At 45.3% G+C, this 17485-nt stretch overlaps 1 protein-coding gene across 3 annotated transcripts; it reads left to right on the top strand.

Moving 5' to 3' along the window:
• The first annotated feature begins 1166 nt into the window (after positions 1 to 1166).
• Positions 1167 to 15390, top strand: LOC486523 (keratin 6A). Of its 3 annotated transcripts, XM_038576173.1 has the most exons (10): positions 1167 to 1776; positions 2672 to 2886; positions 3228 to 3288; positions 3441 to 3536; positions 3661 to 3825; positions 4320 to 4445; positions 5280 to 5500; positions 5720 to 5754; positions 5868 to 6062; positions 15217 to 15388. In XM_038576173.1, exons 1-10 carry the CDS (start codon positions 1237 to 1239, stop codon positions 15336 to 15338), a joined length of 1776 nt encoding a protein of 591 aa, XP_038432101.1. In that variant the 5' UTR covers positions 1167 to 1236; the 3' UTR covers positions 15339 to 15388. The 3 variants fall into 3 exon arrangements, with proteins under 3 accessions (XP_038432101.1, XP_038432100.1, XP_038432102.1); XM_038576172.1 differs by lacking the exon at positions 15217 to 15388 and having other exon boundaries at positions 5868 to 6666; XM_038576174.1 differs by lacking the exon at positions 5868 to 6062 and having other exon boundaries at positions 1168 to 1776; positions 15085 to 15390.
• Positions 15391 to 17485: the final 2095 nt, after the last annotated feature.

Below are 17485 nucleotides of genomic sequence, written 5' to 3'. Positions count from 1 at the left end.
AAAAATTTAAAAAAAATTTAAAAAAAAAAGGAAAAATCCAAGAACGTAATCTGTCTGGGAAAAAATAACCTGATTTCTTTAACAGGTAAATTACAAAGAAAATTATGAAGGAGGACCTAATGACTCAAAAAATTGAAAGATGTGTGATCTAAAAGACATATCATCCACATACAATATGTGTAGAACTTATTTGGATCTTGACTTGGACAGCCAAGATATAATGCACGAATAATACTAACATGAATATTTGAAGATTGAATCGATATCTGTCGATATTAATGAATATATAAATTTTGGGGAATAATAAAAATGATATTTTAGTTATTTTTTTAAAGGGTTTCTCATATAGGGACACCTGGGTGGCTCAGTGGTTCAGTGTCTGCCTTTGGCTCAGGTCGTGCTCTGGGATCAAGTTCTGCATTGGGCTGTCTGCATGGAGCCTGCTTCTCCCTCCGCCTGTGTCTCAGCTTATCTCTGTGTCTCTCATGAATAAATAAATAAAATATTTTATTAAAAGGGTCTCTTGTTTACTCATACATGTAGAATTATGTGCCACAGAGACAATTAGATCTCTGGTATTTGTGTTCAAATAATTTACAATTGCTAAGGAATAATGTGGGAATATGGAGCTGTAACTGGCCATGAGGCAATGACTTTCATAAAACTGGGTGATAAGAACATGGGGACCGATTACATTGTTATTTTACTCCTTTATGTGGGTGAAGTTTTAGATAAAAGGAAAAAGTCATATTTAACTTTTTAATTATGAAAAAGATGAATTTTTAATGAGAGCACATGCAATATATTATTTCAATCTCCTGTCTCTGCTGGGTCCAAACAGGTGGAGGGGAGGGCACTTAGTACCTTCTGATGTACAAGCATAACATGCCGATCCTTTGTTCGAGACAGTGACTAACTCCAAGCTCAGTGAATTGAGAATAGTCTCATTGTACTGAGATCAAGTCAAAGCTGAGAGACAGGAGTAATTTTTCCCTGACTAAAGGAAGCCAAAAATGCAATCTTCATATTTCATAACTTTTTTAATAATCCAGATGTTACATCAGTGTCTGTAGAGCCCAGCCCTTCCCAATCTGCAAGCTCACCTTCCAGGACGGGGCCCAGCCCATTTTCACCCTATATAAACCGCTGCCGGGAGGCTCATCTCACAGATCTGCTCCTCTCAGCTCTACCCTCCAGCCTCTCGCACCTTCTTCAGCCTTCTCCTCTTCACGAAGCATGTCTAGCAGATCCACCATGAGAAGCCAAAGCATCAGCCACCGGGGCTTCAGCGCCAGCTCGGCCAGAGTCCCCGGGGTCTGCCGCTCGGGCTTCAGCAGCGTCTCCGTGTCCCGCTCCAGGGGCAGTGGTGGCCTCGGCGGAGCGTGTGGCGGAGCTGGCTTTGGCAGCAGGAGCCTCTATGGCCTGGGCGGCTCCAAGAGGATCTCCATCGGAGGCGGCAGCTGTGCCATCAGCGGCGGATATGGTGGCAGAGTTGGAGGTGGCTTTGCCTATGGAGGTGGAGCCGCCAGCGGATTTGGCTTTGGGGGTGCAGCTGGTGGTGGCTTCGGGCTCGGTGGTGGAGCTGGCTTTGCCGGTGGCTACGGGGGCTCTGGCTTCCCCGTGTGCCCCCCCGGAGGCATCCAGGAGGTCACCGTCAACCAGAATCTCCTCACTCCCCTGAACCTGCAAATCGACCCCACCATCCAGAGGGTGAGGACGGAGGAGCGCGAGCAGATCAAGACCCTCAACAACAAGTTCGCCTCCTTCATCGACAAGGTGAGCCAGGAGCACCTGCCTCCACTGGCCTTTCAGGGCCCCCAGACTAGACAACCAATGAATGTCCAACCCAGGGGACACTCAGGAGGGAGGGAGACCAGCTCTTCCCCAGGGTGCCCCTTGGGCTCCGTGTTCACAGCAGGCAGAGGTGATGGACATCATCTAAACCCCCTGGGTCTCTTAAACATCCCTCACCCCTGCCAGGGAAGGATGCTTTACATGGGGGAAGTGGGAAGCAAATTAAGGCAGTGAGAGAACGGAATGGGTTAGGTTGACCTTCTGAAGATTCCAAGAGGTGGAAATCTGCTTCCACTGCAGGTGGAAATCTGCTCTAGGGCTCCGGGCATGAGGAAAAAGAGTGATAGAAAAAAGAAAAGAAAAAGATTTGCTTGGATTAGAAGAAAAAGACTCAGAAATATTTCTATATTCATAGAAATACTAACTGTGTAGAACCAGAGCATGACCATCAGGGCATTCGTTGTAGAGGAGAACCGGGTACCAAAGCAGAGGTAGTTGGAAGCCAATCATTACTGAATTGGATTTAATCGTCACATTCTGCATATTTAATATTCCTTTAACTGAGGTCTGATTTTTAATACACTTTGTGTGATGGAACGGGGAAACGTGTGATGGTGCTTTCAATAAAAAGAGAAGACTGTGGAATGTCACCGATAGGCTGCACAACGCAGTAGTGAGATGACCCCAGGGGTCCACGGAGGAATCTCACACTAGGATTGCTGGAGTGGGAAGGAATAGGTGTGAGGGTGCAGCACTGTCAGCCTCATCCTCCGTACATGCTCTGAGGCAGCCCAGGACCTGGGTGACATCCAGGGGACAAGTCATGTCTCTTTCTCCCGTGTTTTCTCTGGCAAATAACCACCTTGTCTTCCTCCAGGTGCGCTTCCTGGAGCAACAGAACAAGGTCCTGGACACCAAGTGGACTCTGCTCCAGGAGCAGGGCACCAAGACCGTGAGGCAGAACCTGGAGCCCCTGTTTGAGCAGTACATCAACAACCTCAGGAGACAGCTGGACAGCATCCTGGGGGAGAGGGGCCGCCTGGACTCGGAGCTGAGGAGCATGCAGGACACAGTGGAGGACTTCAAGAACAAGTGAGTTTAAGAGCATGAAGGGCTCAGTTCTTGAAATGCACACGTGAGGACCGCCAGCTGATCTGGTCCAGGGGTGGACATGGTCCCATAGGGAAACAGGTCCATGGCAATGAGAATCACAATTAGTGCCTCAAAACAACCCCCAAACAACAAAAGGGCCATAGAGATAGATGGGGAGAGAAAAGACACAAACTTTAGGGAACACAGAAAATCATTTCTGGGCTCAGTGGCGGGAAAGCTCAACTCGGATATATCTGCTTCATGGAAGCTGGGATGCCAGGCTGCTTCTGCGGGACCATCCTGGCCATGGCTCAGTGTCCCTCACCCCGTTCTCACTCTAGATATGAAGAGGAAATCAACAAGCGCACGGCAGCAGAGAATGAATTTGTCACCCTGAAGAAGGTGAGCCGATGAACATCAGGGGACCGTGTTCCGCGGAGAGGGAGAGGATCTGGGTCCCTGCACACATCCAAGAGGGCGCCCAAGGGGAGGCTAGAAGGGTTCAGACTGGGAAGGAGGCTCAGCTGACTCCACGTTGTTGCCTTGTGCCCCAGGACGTGGACGCTGCCTACATGAATAAGGTTGAACTGCAAGCCAAGGTAGATGCTCTCACAGATGAGATCAACTTCACCAGAGCCTTGTATGACGCAGTAAGCATCTCCAGTCCTCTTTCATTTGCTCTGATGGGACAGTGCAGGGGGTGGAGGAGCTTGGGGTTGGATACCGCTGTGAACGCCACAGCCAGAGATGATCTGACTCTCCTGTGCTCTGCAGGAACTGTCTCAGATGCAGACCCACATCTCCGACACTTCCGTGGTCCTGTCCATGGACAACAACCGTAACCTGGACCTGGACAGCATCATCGCTGAAGTCAAAGCCCAGTATGAGGAGATTGCCCAGAGGAGCCGGGCTGAGGCTGAGTCCTGGTACCAGAGCAAGGTGAGTCTTGAGTTGGCAGCTGCCCAGGAGTGCCCGTGTCCCCGCCCTCAACACCAGCAAGGCTACCTCCTTTGCTGGGAAGTCTGCTGCAGGGAAGCCGATGTTTTCCCATAGGATGGCTACCCTGCTCTCATACAGTAGGCATTTACAGACTTTATGTCCAAGTTCAGTAAGTCAAAGAACCCAGGTGCAGGACGACAGCTGCATAGTTAAGGACCTAGTGATCTTTGTTCTTGTCTCCGCCCTGATGCTGACTCTCAGAAACATGACACAGAACATCGTTGGTCCCAACTGGACAGGCTATCAGCGGTCTCATCAAAAGAGGGTCTGTGACCAATGTCCAGTATCCAATGACCTTGCCACATCAACTTTCCCTAAAGCCCCCTGGGGAGAAGCCACTAGGTCCAAGGGTGGGAAATGCCTGACTCAGAGGTCAAATCCCCGTTGGCATGTGAAAGCCCATATACACCACCTTCTCTCTCTTTGGACTCCAGTACGAGGAACTGCAGGTCTCAGCGGGCAGACACGGGGACGACCTGCGCAACACCAAGCAGGAGATTGCCGAGATCAACCGCATGATCCAGAGGCTGAGATCTGAGATCGACCATGTCAAGAAGCAGGTACGGTGGGGGCCTCTGGAGAAGAAAAGCTTCCTTTCCTTGCTACACCACCAGCTGGTCAGCAGCCGCCACTTGGGAAATGCTGGGAATTGAGGGAACAGCAGAGAGAGGAGGACGTGCAGCTCCCAGCCTTAGTGAGGTCCCACAGGTTAGGACACACAGATGCCAACACCAGACAATGATACAGTCAGGTGACAGGAACAATCCCAGTTAGTCAGACTGTAAAAAGGTAGTCTCGGGGCCTTTCAAAGACATTACTGAAGGAGAAGGATTGGTTTAGGAATACCAGACCAGTCAGGAAAGAAAAGGGGAGGTCCAGCAGAGGGGCACTTCTTGTTCCAAATCTGCCCAAGATTCACTTGAAAAAGAAAGTTGAGCAACGACCTATGATGATGTTCAGTGTTGCCCAAGCGGGTTAGAATCCCTTAGGAGTAAGGATGCCCAGATCTCAGCAGCTAGATGTGAAATTCATGTCCTTAAGTGAAGTTGCTCCTAATTTTGTATAAAATAGTGTGGCATCCACATGAGCTCAGCACAAAAGCTCCTGGTCTGGCTATGGAGACAGCAGTCAAAACAAGCGAGTAGGTCCATTTCTTCTAAATCTGCTGGTGTTTTGTCCAGTGTAGTCCAGGGTCGTTAAAAAAGGGCACAGGTTTTCTCATGGGGCACCCAGACTAGATAATTTGTGCAGAACAGAAAAAGACTGGGCTAAAAAGGCCAACGTCCTTTTCCATGATACCTGGGCTCTGGAACTCTTCCTCGCTAGAAAGCAGCAGCGTGGTTGATCTCTGGAGGACTGAATTGCCATCCATTCTGCCTATGTCCCTCCTCTAGTGCACCAACCTGCAGTCTGCCATCGCTGATGCTGAGCAGCGTGGAGAGATGGCCCTCAAGGACGCCAAGAACAAGCTGGCTGGGCTGGAGGACGCCCTGCAGAAGGCCAAGCAGGACATGGCCCGGCTGCTGAAGGAGTACCAGGAGCTCATGAACACCAAGCTGGCCCTGGACGTGGAGATCGCCACATACAGGAAGCTGCTGGAGGGCGAGGAGTGCAGGTGGGTACCTCACACAGGCCCCTCCAACATCTGGATCCATGTGCAGGAAGGCTGGCAGGAGCCCGAGTTGAAGGCCCTCTAGTTATGGCCACAGTGGCTGCTCTCAGAGGACCATTTGGAAGGCAGCTTCCCCGTGGGCTAGCCTCACACTGATGCTTCCCACTCTGGTCCACTGGTGGCTCTGAGGACTCATGCTCCCTGTGTTTTCCCCCTTCCTAGGCTGAGTGGAGAAGGCGTTGGACAAGTCAACATCTGTAAGTACCTTTGCTTGCCTCCCTCCCTTGCCCTTGTGCTCTTCTGGCTGGACTCAAGCTGGCAGGACGAGCTCACCGTGTCTTGTGTGTCCTTGTCTGTCTCCCATCCACAGCTGTGGTGCAGTCCACCGTCTCTGGCGGCTATGGTGGCGCTGGTGGCTTTGGCGGTGCCAGCGGTATGGGCAGTGGCTCAGGCCTGGGTGGAGGCAGCGGCTACTCCTATGGCAGCGGCCATGGCCTTGGAGCTGGCTTCAGTTCCAGCAGTGGCCGAGGCGTGGGGAGTGGCTTCAGCTCCTCTGGAGGCAGCAGTTCCACCATCAAATACACCACCACCTCATCCTCCAGCAGGAAGAGCTACAAGCACTAAGTCCTGCCATCGGCTCTGATCCCAGGTTGTCCAAGTCTACAGCTGCATTGCCCTCTCTGAGGCTACTTCTCCTCCCCTGTCTCTGATTCCTCTTACTTTTTGAGTTTGAGCTCAAGTCTCTGAGTGCCTTGGTGTCTCCTCACTGCCTATCCCTGCCCCACCTGAGCATACATTGCTCACCATAGGAGATCAACCTCTGAGTTACACCATTATATAACACAAGTGGGGCTGCACTTTTTTACCAAAATAGTACTGTCTTGCCTCCATTATTTGGTATATGAGGCTGAGCATTATAAGGAAATTACTTCTCCACATTTTCATCACTGAAACATTACCTGGGTCCTACTCTAGAACAGGGCAATATCCCACTTGCCTCCAGGTAACCATGAATTCCCCAATTTCCCAATGTTGGGTTCTTCCTTCCTTGCAGTGGTCCTGAAAGCACAAGAGACTTGTCCTCCAACGTATAGAATCTGTATCTCTGTGAAGTTCCCTCTGCTCTTTGCTTTCTTCTAATTGCTAAATAAAGCATTTTTATTACATAATGCATTGTTTTATGGCTTTGATTTGTCACCAGTTCTTGAGGTTTTTTTCAATGGACAATGCCTATTCACATATTAAAGATACTCCCAGTCCCCATAAACCTCAGTCTCTTCCTTGAGAGAGACACAAAAGCCTACAGTTTGGTGTCCTGACACTTGAGATTTCCTTCTTGGATAAGATTTTGTTTAAATTTTTAGCAAGTCAAATGGGAAGAACCTGGTCCGCCATCATTGTATACTCTGCTTTTTATTGCCTGTACCAGGCAGAAGTGGCTTGGCCTCACTTCCCTCGCCTCTAAGACCACTTCACTATACCTCCTAGCATTGAACCCTAAATTATCAGTTGGGGAAATATATTTCTGGCCTATCAGATCAAAAGGACATTTTAAAAAGGGATAAATATTTGATTTATACTTGGAATTAGCTTCATGGTCAAGAAATTTGCCTGACAATGTATATCAAGAGAAATTAAAGTGTTTGTACTTCTGAACTGCAATTATCCTCTAGAGATGTGTACTGAGGAAATAGCACAAATGTGAGAAGCTGTATGTATGTGGATGTGAATCCAAACAATCTTCACAACATGGAAAAATTGAACATACTAGAGGTTCTCAAATTAAGAATCCAAAGACTCAGGTACAAAAATCATATGGTGATTTCTTGAAGTGTAAGGCAAAACAAGAATGGAAATTCCCACCTTGCCACACCCTAAGGCTCTCATGGAAACGGATGGAGCTGGGTCCCTGGTGCTTGGAAGAGATGCTTCCACATTGCCCCTCTGGTGTGGCATGGCCAGGTTTGACCTCTATGAATGGGAAATGAAAATTCAGGGTATGGCTCCTCTCATCATTCAACTTGTCCTGCTCTTAATCATATCAGTTCCTTTTTCTTCATGAGTGATCATTTATCTTCCTAGCTCCCAGGCTCTCACATCACAAGAGAAAATTTCTTCAATCCAACATTATATAGAGGGTGCTTCTGGATCCTGTTGTATCAGTATTCTCCTGTGTTCACTTCTAACACATGGGCAGCCTCTCCCATTGGCACCTCCTCATCCTCTGCCAGGACTTCCCGACAACAGATAAAGTGATGACTCGTTCCAAAATCTAAGCCCATTTAACTTTCATATTTTATGCACTCATGAGGAATAATGGAAAGGAAACAACTGACCTGGAAAATTATACAGAAAACAGCATCTAACAGAAGAAATTGCAAAAACAGTATAGATACATAGATTTATTTAATTAAAGTCTTATGGTGCAGGTGATGATAGCAGAATGACAGACCGGAAACCTCCAAGTTCTCCTTCTGCCCCCAGAAACATCAAAAAACAACCAGAAACTGTCTGAGTAAACTCTGTAGGAGCTCTGGAAAACAGTCAAAAGTTTACAACATCTAAACAAATGCCCAATCAGGAATAGGCAACTTTATAATTATAGTAAAGCTTTTAAAAATATTTTTCTTAGCAACTGTTCTACTCTCTACCTATTGCAATTTAGGTCTTGAGTAGGCAGCAGCCTGTTCCTGAACTCTTCCCCAACCTCTCTCCTTCCTTCAACCCTCCACCTTCTCTCCACACTCTCTACCTCTAATTCCCCCACCACATACACCTTGAACCAGAGAAAGCAGTTGTAAACCCTATTTGCAAATAACTGTGCAAGTCTCTTCAACATGTCTGAAGGATTTCTGAAGAACAAAGGCAAGGTTTTCATCTTTGTTTCACATAAGTCCAAATTAGATAAGAAAAGTAAGAGACACATCAGGGAAGAACTTCCAGGAAGACTACAAACCCACAGAGCCCTGGGGAGCCATAACACCTGTTTGAAAATGAAATGAATATGAAAAACAAAAAACAGATAATAATCACCAGCACAAAGTTACTATAAAATATTACCAAAATTAATCAAGTAAACCCCCTATTAAATTTGAGAATAAAAACCATATAATGAGACAACAACAGCTAAAACATTACTTACAGGTCAGATATGAGACAGAGAGAAAAATAAAGCCACAATGCAAATGAAGGCCAATTTAGTATCAGTATAAAAGGCAATAGGTATGTTAAATGCACAATAAAGGACATACAGGAGAATATTGAGAAAAGAGTAGAATTGAAGAGTCAAAGCATATCAAAGGAGAGTCAAAAGGAAATACAGATAAAGTGGGTCCAACACAAGCATAACTGGAATACCTAAAGGAAGTGTGTACACACACACACACACACACACACACACAAATTCATACACACCAACAGTCCCCCCAAAGCACAGAAATATCTTCAATTACATGGCTGGGGACTTGCCTTGAACATTTATTTTGATAGACAAACATATGTTACTTAGTCATTTCTAAATATGTAAATATTGTAGTAACAATATTCATTCTTTTTTAAAATGTTTACTCTTTGTTTTTAAGATTTATTATTTATTTATTTATTTATTTATTTATTTATTTATTTATTTATAGAACATGCAAGTGGGGAGAGGGGCAGAGGGAGACAGAGAGATTCTCGAACAGATTCCATGCTGAGTGAGGAGCCTCATGCAGGGCTCATCTAATGACACTGAGATCATGACCTGAACCAAAACTAAGAGTCAGTCACTTAACTGACTGAGTCATATAGGCACCCCAGTGACAATATTCATTCTCATACACTTTAAACTGCATCCACTTCTGGAAAAGTTTAAATATGTAAAATAAACTTATTACCTTTCTAGATTTAAGTACCCATTGACAGGAATACTGTCAGGAGAGAGAGGAGAGAGTAACATATTCAATGACAACAGTGGATGGAATCACAAAACCCAAAAAATAAAAAACTCTAGGGACAATTAACCTAGTTTACTTGAGAAATAAGTTGAAAAAAAAGAGAGAAGATTAAATGATTTAAAGGACATATTTGGAGGATACATCACTCAAACAAATATGTATGGACCTTGTTTAGAACCTGAATTGAAAAATTATAAAAAAATCAATAAGAATACAAGGAATTTGAATATTAGACACTTTATGAAGTTAAAGAATTAACAAACTTAAGACATAAAAATAGCATTTTGGTCACTTTTTAAATAATCTGCCATTTAGACAGAAAAACTGAATTTTTTACTGGTAAAATCATATGATCCTTCAGAATTTCCTTTCAAATATATTTAAAGTGGATGAAGAAAGAAGGTGAAGTTATGAATAAAATAAAGCTGATCTTGAGATAACAATAGTAAAATCTGAGTGAAGGTGTCCAAGGGTTTATTAAGTTCTTCTTATCCTTTTCTACCTATCCAATATTTTACAAAACAGAAAAAAACAATTCAAACAACATATTTGCAATTATTGGAAAATGGTCATCTTTTGTTAGGACATTAGCAATAGATTGCTTTTAGATTTCTAGCTCTCAGTCATCACTAAAGATCAGGTTAGAGGGAATATTAGGATATTCTGATATACAATCAAAATATTCTGAACCTTTGTTTGAGACAAAGCTTAACTCCTAGCTTCAGTGAATTCAGGATAGTCTTATTGTGTTGATATCAATCATAGATCAGAGATAGGAGAATTTTCCCCTGATTAACGGAAGCCAAAAATGTTATCTGCATATTTCATAACTTTTCTAATAATAAGGATGAGGTTTCACTGTTTTTGTTTCTATTTATTTACTTACTTATTTATAAAAGATTTTTATTTATTTATTCATGAGACACACACACACACACACACACACACACACACAGAGGCAGACACAGGCAGAGGGAGAAGCAGGCTCCAGGATCAGGCCCTGGGCTGAAGGCGGCGCTAAACCACTGAGCCCCCTGGGCTGCTGGTTTCACTGTTTTTGAAAGCCAACCCTTCCCAAACTGCAAGGTCAACTTTCAGGATGAGCCCAGCCCAGTCTTCCCTAAACAGTGGCTGCTGGAAGGTATCTCATGTTCCTTCTCCTCCTGTCAGTTCTACCCTCCAACCTCTCACCCTTTCTTCAGCCTTCTCCTCTTCAGGAACCGTGTCTAGCAAATCCACCATAAGGAGCCACCATGGGATTTCAGAGCCCCCAGACTATACAACCAACGAATGTCCTATCAGAGGGAGACTCAGGAGGGAGGGAGACCAGCTCTTCCCTGGGATGCCACTGTGGCTCCATGTTCACAACAGGCAGAAGGTAATAGAAATCATTTAAAACCACTGGGTCGCTTCTTTGGTGAAATTTCTGTTCATGTCTTTCGCCCATTTCAAGATTGGATTTTTTGTTTCTTTGCTGTTGAGTCTAATAAGTTCTTTCTAGATCTTGGATACTAGCCCTTTATCTGATATTTCATTTGCAAATACCTTCTCCCATTCTGTAGGTTGTCTTTTAGTTTTGTTGACTGTTTCTTTTCTGTGCAGAAGCTTTTTATCTTGATGAAGTCCCAATAGTTTATTCTTGCTATTGTTTCCCTTGCCTTCATAGACGTATCTTGCAAGAAGTTGCTGTGGCCGAGTTCAAAAAGGGTGTTGCCTGTGTTCTCCTCTAGGATTTTGATGGATTCTTGTCTCACATTTAGATCCTTCATCCATTTTGAGTTTATCTTTGTGTATGGTGTTTCACCAAAGAAGACATAGACATAACCAACAAGTACATGAGAAAATGCTCCGCATCACTGGCCATCAGGGAAATACAAATCAAAACCACAATGAGATCCCACCTCACACCAGTGAGAATGGTGAAGATTAACAAGACAGGAAACCACAAATGTTAGAGAGGATGTGGAGAAGGGGGAACCCTCTTGCACTGTTGGTGGGAATGTGAACTGGTGCAGCCACTCTGGAAAACCGTGTGGAGGTTCCTCAAAGAGTTAAAAATAGACCTGCCCTACGACCCAGCAATTGCACTGCTGGGGATTTACCCCAAAGATCCAGATGCAGTGAAACGCAAGGACACCTGCACCCCGATGTTCATAGCAGCAATGTCCACAATAGCCAAAATGTGGAAGGAGCCTCCGTGCCCATCGAAAGATGAATAGATAAAGAAGATGTGGTCTATGTATACAATGGAATATTACTCAGCCATCAGAAATGACGAATACCCACCATTTGCTTCAACATGGATGAAACTGGAGTGTATTATGCTGAGTGAAGTAAGTCAGTCGGTGAAGGACAAACATTATATAGTTTCACTCATGTGGGGAATATAAGAAATAGTGAAAGGGATTATAAGGGAAAGGTGAGAAAATGAGTGGGAAATATCAGAGAGGGAGACAGAACATGAGAGACTCCTAACTCTGGGAAACGAACAAGGGGAGGTGGAAAGGGAGGTGGGCAGGGGATTGGGGTGACTGGGTGACAGGCACTGAGGGGGGCACTTGACAGGATGAGCACTGGGTGATATGCTATATGTTGGCAAATCGAACTCCAATAAAAAATATACAAAAAAAAAACCCATTGGGTCTCTTAAATGTCCCTCATCTCTACCAGGGAAGAATAGTCTATTTTTGATAAGCATGAAGCAAAATAAGGCAGAATGAGTTAGCATTTACCACTGAAGGGTCTATGGTGGGATACAAAGGAAAGGTCAGTCATAACCTGCTTTGAGGCTCTGGGTAGGAAGAAAAAATGAAAAACAAAGAGAAGAAAAGAAAGATAAAATTATTTTCTGCCCATTTGAGAAAAAGAAATATTTGAGATGCACAAGTATGGATAATCCATTACAAAATGAATTTATTCTAGAAACAGAGCATGACCACCCATAAAGAAACTTTTCAAAAAGATACTTGCTCTAAATGGAAATTTAGATTAGGGTATGTCTGGTGGCTCACTGGTTGAGCATCTGCCTTTGGCTCAGGGCATGATCCCAGAGTCCCAGGATCAAGTCCCACATCAGGCTCCCTGCATGGAACCTGCTTCTCCCTCTGCCTGTGTCTCTGCCTCTCTCTGTGTCTATGAATAAATAAATAAAATCTTTAAAAAAAAAAGTATCTACACACCAAGTGGACCCCCCTTCCAGATCAGAGCACCAACATCATAAAGCCAAACCTGGAGCCTTTGTGTGAGCAGCACCCCAACAACTTCAGGAGTCAACTGGAATGACTCCCTGCCTTTAGTGATTGCCTGGACTCAGGGCTTAAATACATGCAGTCCTGGTGAAGGACTTCAAGAAAAAAATGAGTTAAAGAGGAGAAAGGAGCTTGTTTCTGAAGCCCACACTTCAAGCCTATGAGTGGCCAGGTCCAGTCATGGGCATGATTGCTTAGGGAAAATATCCAGTTGAAATGAAAATGGTAAATTATTGCCCAAGGAAAATAGAATGAATAAAATAGGCAATGGACTTCATCACCAAGTACATGTTAGAGGAGAAAATGACAGAGCAGTCACTTTCTAGGCTCCATGAACTAATAGTTCAATTCAAGAATCATCCATTTAATGTCAAAGTTGTGTTAAGACAGGCTCTTTCAAAATTCTTTACTCACTGATTCAAGCATCTCTCTTCAAATCTTCTTAGATGCAAAGGAGAAGATGAGCTGATCAAGATTAGGCGTCTCAATCCCTTTGTTGAAGCCTGAAAGAGTAAAAAGCAAGAGACAAAGTATAAAATATATATATATATATATTCTAACGACATTGTACTTCCAAGCCTTGCCTTTAACCTCTTCCTGATTGTGAATCCCATAGATATGAAGAACATCATATTTTAATTTACTGCAAAACTAGGGGCTCCTAGTTTTGACCCTCCAGAGCTACTCAGTTGTACAACAGCAAATAATCTTGTACCATCGACTTTTCTTAGAGATATAACATCATTTGGTACAAATTCATTATGATTGGGAATTGAAAGTCATTGTTCATATATGAAAGCCCATACCTGCCTTTCTTTCCTTCTGAACTCCTGCAGGTCAAGGAGGGCAGACTACTTTGCTGCACAGCACAAAGAAGGAGACTACTGAATTCAAATCACATGATCCTGAGAGAGAAAAAGAGATCTGACATTAATGACACCCAAAAGCAGGTAGGTTGGAGCGGAGGGTGGGAGAGAGGAAGCGAAGAACAGCATTATCCCCTTGCTAGACCATCAGCCAGTCATCAACCATCATTTGGACACATCCTTGGGCTCTGGAAAATATAAGGGAGGAAAAAAACATGCTGTCCTTACTGGAAGGTTCCACTGGATCTCTCAGGGGGAGTGGCTCCAATCCCAAGAACATGAAATAAGTGCATAGAAATGTCTCTCCTGGTCACAAGAGTAGAATTTGGCCTAGAAGTGTGGAGATAATATTGGTCTTAGAGGAATGATTGTATTGGGAGCTGCAAAAGAACAAATGGGAAGGAAAGGCAGGCCATAAGAGCTGAGAAAAGGTTTTTGCAAATGTGCTCATGATTCAGAAAAAAGGGGGTGGGAAGAGTGAAAGGAGAGAACAAGGTTTCCCAAACATGTAAGTGACTCTGAGGTGGGAGAAGGGCAGGGTTTCAATAGTCTCGTGGAAAATTCACTTCCTCATTGCACCATGTTTGTAATGTTGTACAAATTTAGTTGTAGTCATGCTGGACACAATTGTCTGTGGTCCAGATTTGACTTTGGAGACTACACTCAAATTAATCCAATTGTCCAATTCTTCTAATGTGTAGACTGTAGGGTGCTCCATCACTGACCACCCATGTCCTATGCAGGCGGTTAATACAAAAGGCATAGGACTTTGATAACCAGCTCGGACACTTGAAAAGACTAGCAGCTAGTCAAACAGCTAGACAGGAAGATTCAGGATTCCCTCTCCACCAATTCTATGCTCTAGGACTCTTCCTCACTAGAAAGCAGCAGCGTGGTTGATCTCTGGAGGACTGAATTGCAAGTCCATTCTGCCTACGTCCCTCCTCTAGTGCTCCAACCTATAGTCATCCCGCGCTGATGCTGAGCAGCGTGGAGAGATGGCCCTCAAGGACGCCAAGAACAAGCTGGCTGAGCTGGAGGATGCCCTGCAGAAGGCCAAGCAGGACATGGCCCGGCTGCTGAAGGAGTACCAGGAGCTCATGAACACCAAGCTGGGCCTGGACGTGGAGATCGCCACATACAGGAAGCTGCTGGAGGGCGAGGAGTGCAGGTGGGTACCTCACACAGGCCCCTCCAACATCTGGATCCCTGTGCAGGAAGGCTGGCAGGAGCCCGAGTTGAAGGCCCTCTAGTTATGGCCACAGTGGCTGCTCTCAGAGGACCATTTGGAAGGCGGCTTCCCCGTGGGCTAGCCTCACACTGACGCTTCCCACTCTGGTCCCCTGGTGGCTCTGAGGACTCATGCTCCCTGTGTTTTCCCCCTTCCTAGGCTGAGTGGAGAAGGCGTTGGACAAGTCAACATCTGTAAGTACCTTTGCTTGCCTCGCTCCCTTGCCCTTGTGCTCTTCTGGCTGGACTCAGGCTGGCAGGACGAGCTCACCGTGTCTTGTGTGTCCTTGTCTGTCTCCCGTCCACAGCTGTGGTGCAGTCCACCGTCTCTGGCGGCTATGGCGGCGCTGGTGGCTTTGGCGGTGCCAGCGGTATGGGCAGTGGCTCAGGCCTGGGTGGAGGCAGCGGCTACTCCTATGGCAGCGGCCACGGCCTTGGAGCTGGCTTCAGTTCCAGCAGTGGCCGAGGCGTGGGGGGTGGCTTCAGCTCCTCTGGAGGCAGCAGTTCCACCATCAAATACACCACCACCTCATCCTCCAGCAGGAAGAGCTACAAGCACTAAGTCCTGCCATCGGCTCTGGTCCCACGTTGTCCAAGTCTACAGCTGCACTGCCCTCTCCGAGGCTACTTCTCCCCTGCCTCCAACGTCCCTTGGCCCCTGAGTTACAGCTGAAGTGGCCTCATTCTCATTTCCACTATCTACACCTGCTTTACCTGAGCTCCCATCATTCACCATCAGAAGATTAAAAATCACTGACACTCAGAGAAGTACACGTCCCTTTGGCGTGCCCATCGTATGATCAGCTCTATCAGGTTTCCATGATTCTGGGGTGAAAATGACCTACGCCTCTCTGAAGACTGAAACTCATTGTGGATCATGCTACAGAATGAGTTTTTCTGCTCTCTACTTTCTTTCATTGTGTTAAATAAAGCAGATTTCTAACAAAGATTGTGTTAGATTATGCAACTGATCATGTATTGGTTCCGATCCTTGTCTTTGCAGAACCATTTCTCAGCCCCGCTGACAACTTACCCTGCTTCATACCCATCTCCTGTCAGTCAACATTATGTGATACTTAGTGACCCTGTGGGTGGTAAGACTACCAACGACTCTTCAGTCCTCCACTGCTCAGGGCTCTTTCTCAAAATGGAGTCTTCTAAAAACCTTTAGGGAAGAAAGGAAGGTCTGGTTCCTGGAAATTGGATTAGCACAATATGATAACTGAGGGGTTTAGGTTTTCCAAATCAGTCTCTCAGTGGCTTGGTCCTCAGACTGCTCTCTCCCAACCCCAGCCCCAGCCACTGCCAAGAAAACACTGCAGTAATCCAACAGAACTGACGCCAATTTCTAGAAAGGCAAATTATCAACTCTCTGATAACCAAGGTTCGCCCCAAAGCTGCTTTTGAGCAACTTCTGAGATGTATCAGTTGAACGAATTGCTGCAGAAAAGGGATATATCCCCAGTCCTGGGTTGGATACATTGGAAGCCCAGGAGCAGAGCAGTAAGTTGAGTTGAAATAGATTTCCTTTGCACCCAAAGACAGTTGGGTCTTGCTGAAGAACTTGACACATGCTGGTTACAATCCATAGAACTGCACCCCTAAAAACCGGGAATTCGACTATCTTTAAATTACGTCATGATATCCTTGAAACAAAGTGAGGCAGTCAAAAAAGTTGATAGAATGAGCCAATAAAAACCTCCAAGCAGTGTTGGTTTGAGACTTTGTTTTGAAGTGCTGTTGGCAAAAGATGGTCCCTGTTGACAGATGCCATTAGATTAGCAAAGGGGCGGCTCTCCCCTGGGAACATTCTCCTTTTGTGATCGGACACCCGAGAGCCATTTTCAGTGTAAACTTTAGGCAAGTTTTGGCAAGCACAAACAGATTTGGAGGTTCCTTCAAATCTTCTCCAATATCAGTGTCATAATGTTGACTTTGACACAGAAATGGACTTTCTATCTTATAGGCTATGTTACACAAGTTTATTCTAGAATCCGGCTAACCAGACACTCCATACCACGAGTTACCAGTATGTAGAGGAATTAAGCAGAGGGGAAAAATTCACAAAATAAAAATAAAAATAAAAATAACAACCACTTCTGTTTAATTTGAAGCCACAGCAGAGACCCGCCCCCCGGGTCATGAATCAAGCTGCCTTGTAACCTTATTCATTGGTTGTCCACAGGTGGGCAGTGGTCTGACTGCTGAACAGATGGCTAAGCAGAAGCTGTGGAGCTGGGGGAGGCTATTATGCAGCTCCAGAGTTTAAGGCCAAGGCATGCAAGAAAAACTCAGGAACTGCCACTCTGCACAAAATCCCAAAAGCTGGCAGCGAAACTTCCCAATGAGCCAGGCTCAGGCTCTGGTTCTCCTTCCCCACGTGAGAAACTCCATGACAGCAGGTTACCTACAGGCCGTACACCCTTGAGTCAAGGCCACATGAGTCCCCAGCCCTGTGGAGGCCAATTACATGCCAGGAGGCTTGATACGTGGGGGAGGATTACTATTCCAGTCACCTATGATTTGGGTCAAAAGAGACATACAGTTAAATTTGAATATCACATAAGCAGCATAAAAAATTTAGTCCGATCACCCAAATATTTCACAGAACACACTTACACTGAAAATTTAAGTGTCATTTATCTGAAATTCAAAGTGAACTGCGTATCTTGTACTTTCATTGAGTAAATCTAGTGATCTGACCTACTA

The sequence above is a fragment of the Canis lupus genome, chromosome 27, assembly GCF_011100685.1.
Source record: "Canis lupus familiaris isolate Mischka breed German Shepherd chromosome 27, alternate assembly UU_Cfam_GSD_1.0, whole genome shotgun sequence".
NCBI lineage: Eukaryota > Metazoa > Chordata > Mammalia > Carnivora > Canidae > Canis > Canis lupus.
The sequence above is the reverse complement of the archived record's forward strand: the minus strand, read 5'-3'. Positions and strand labels throughout refer to the sequence as shown.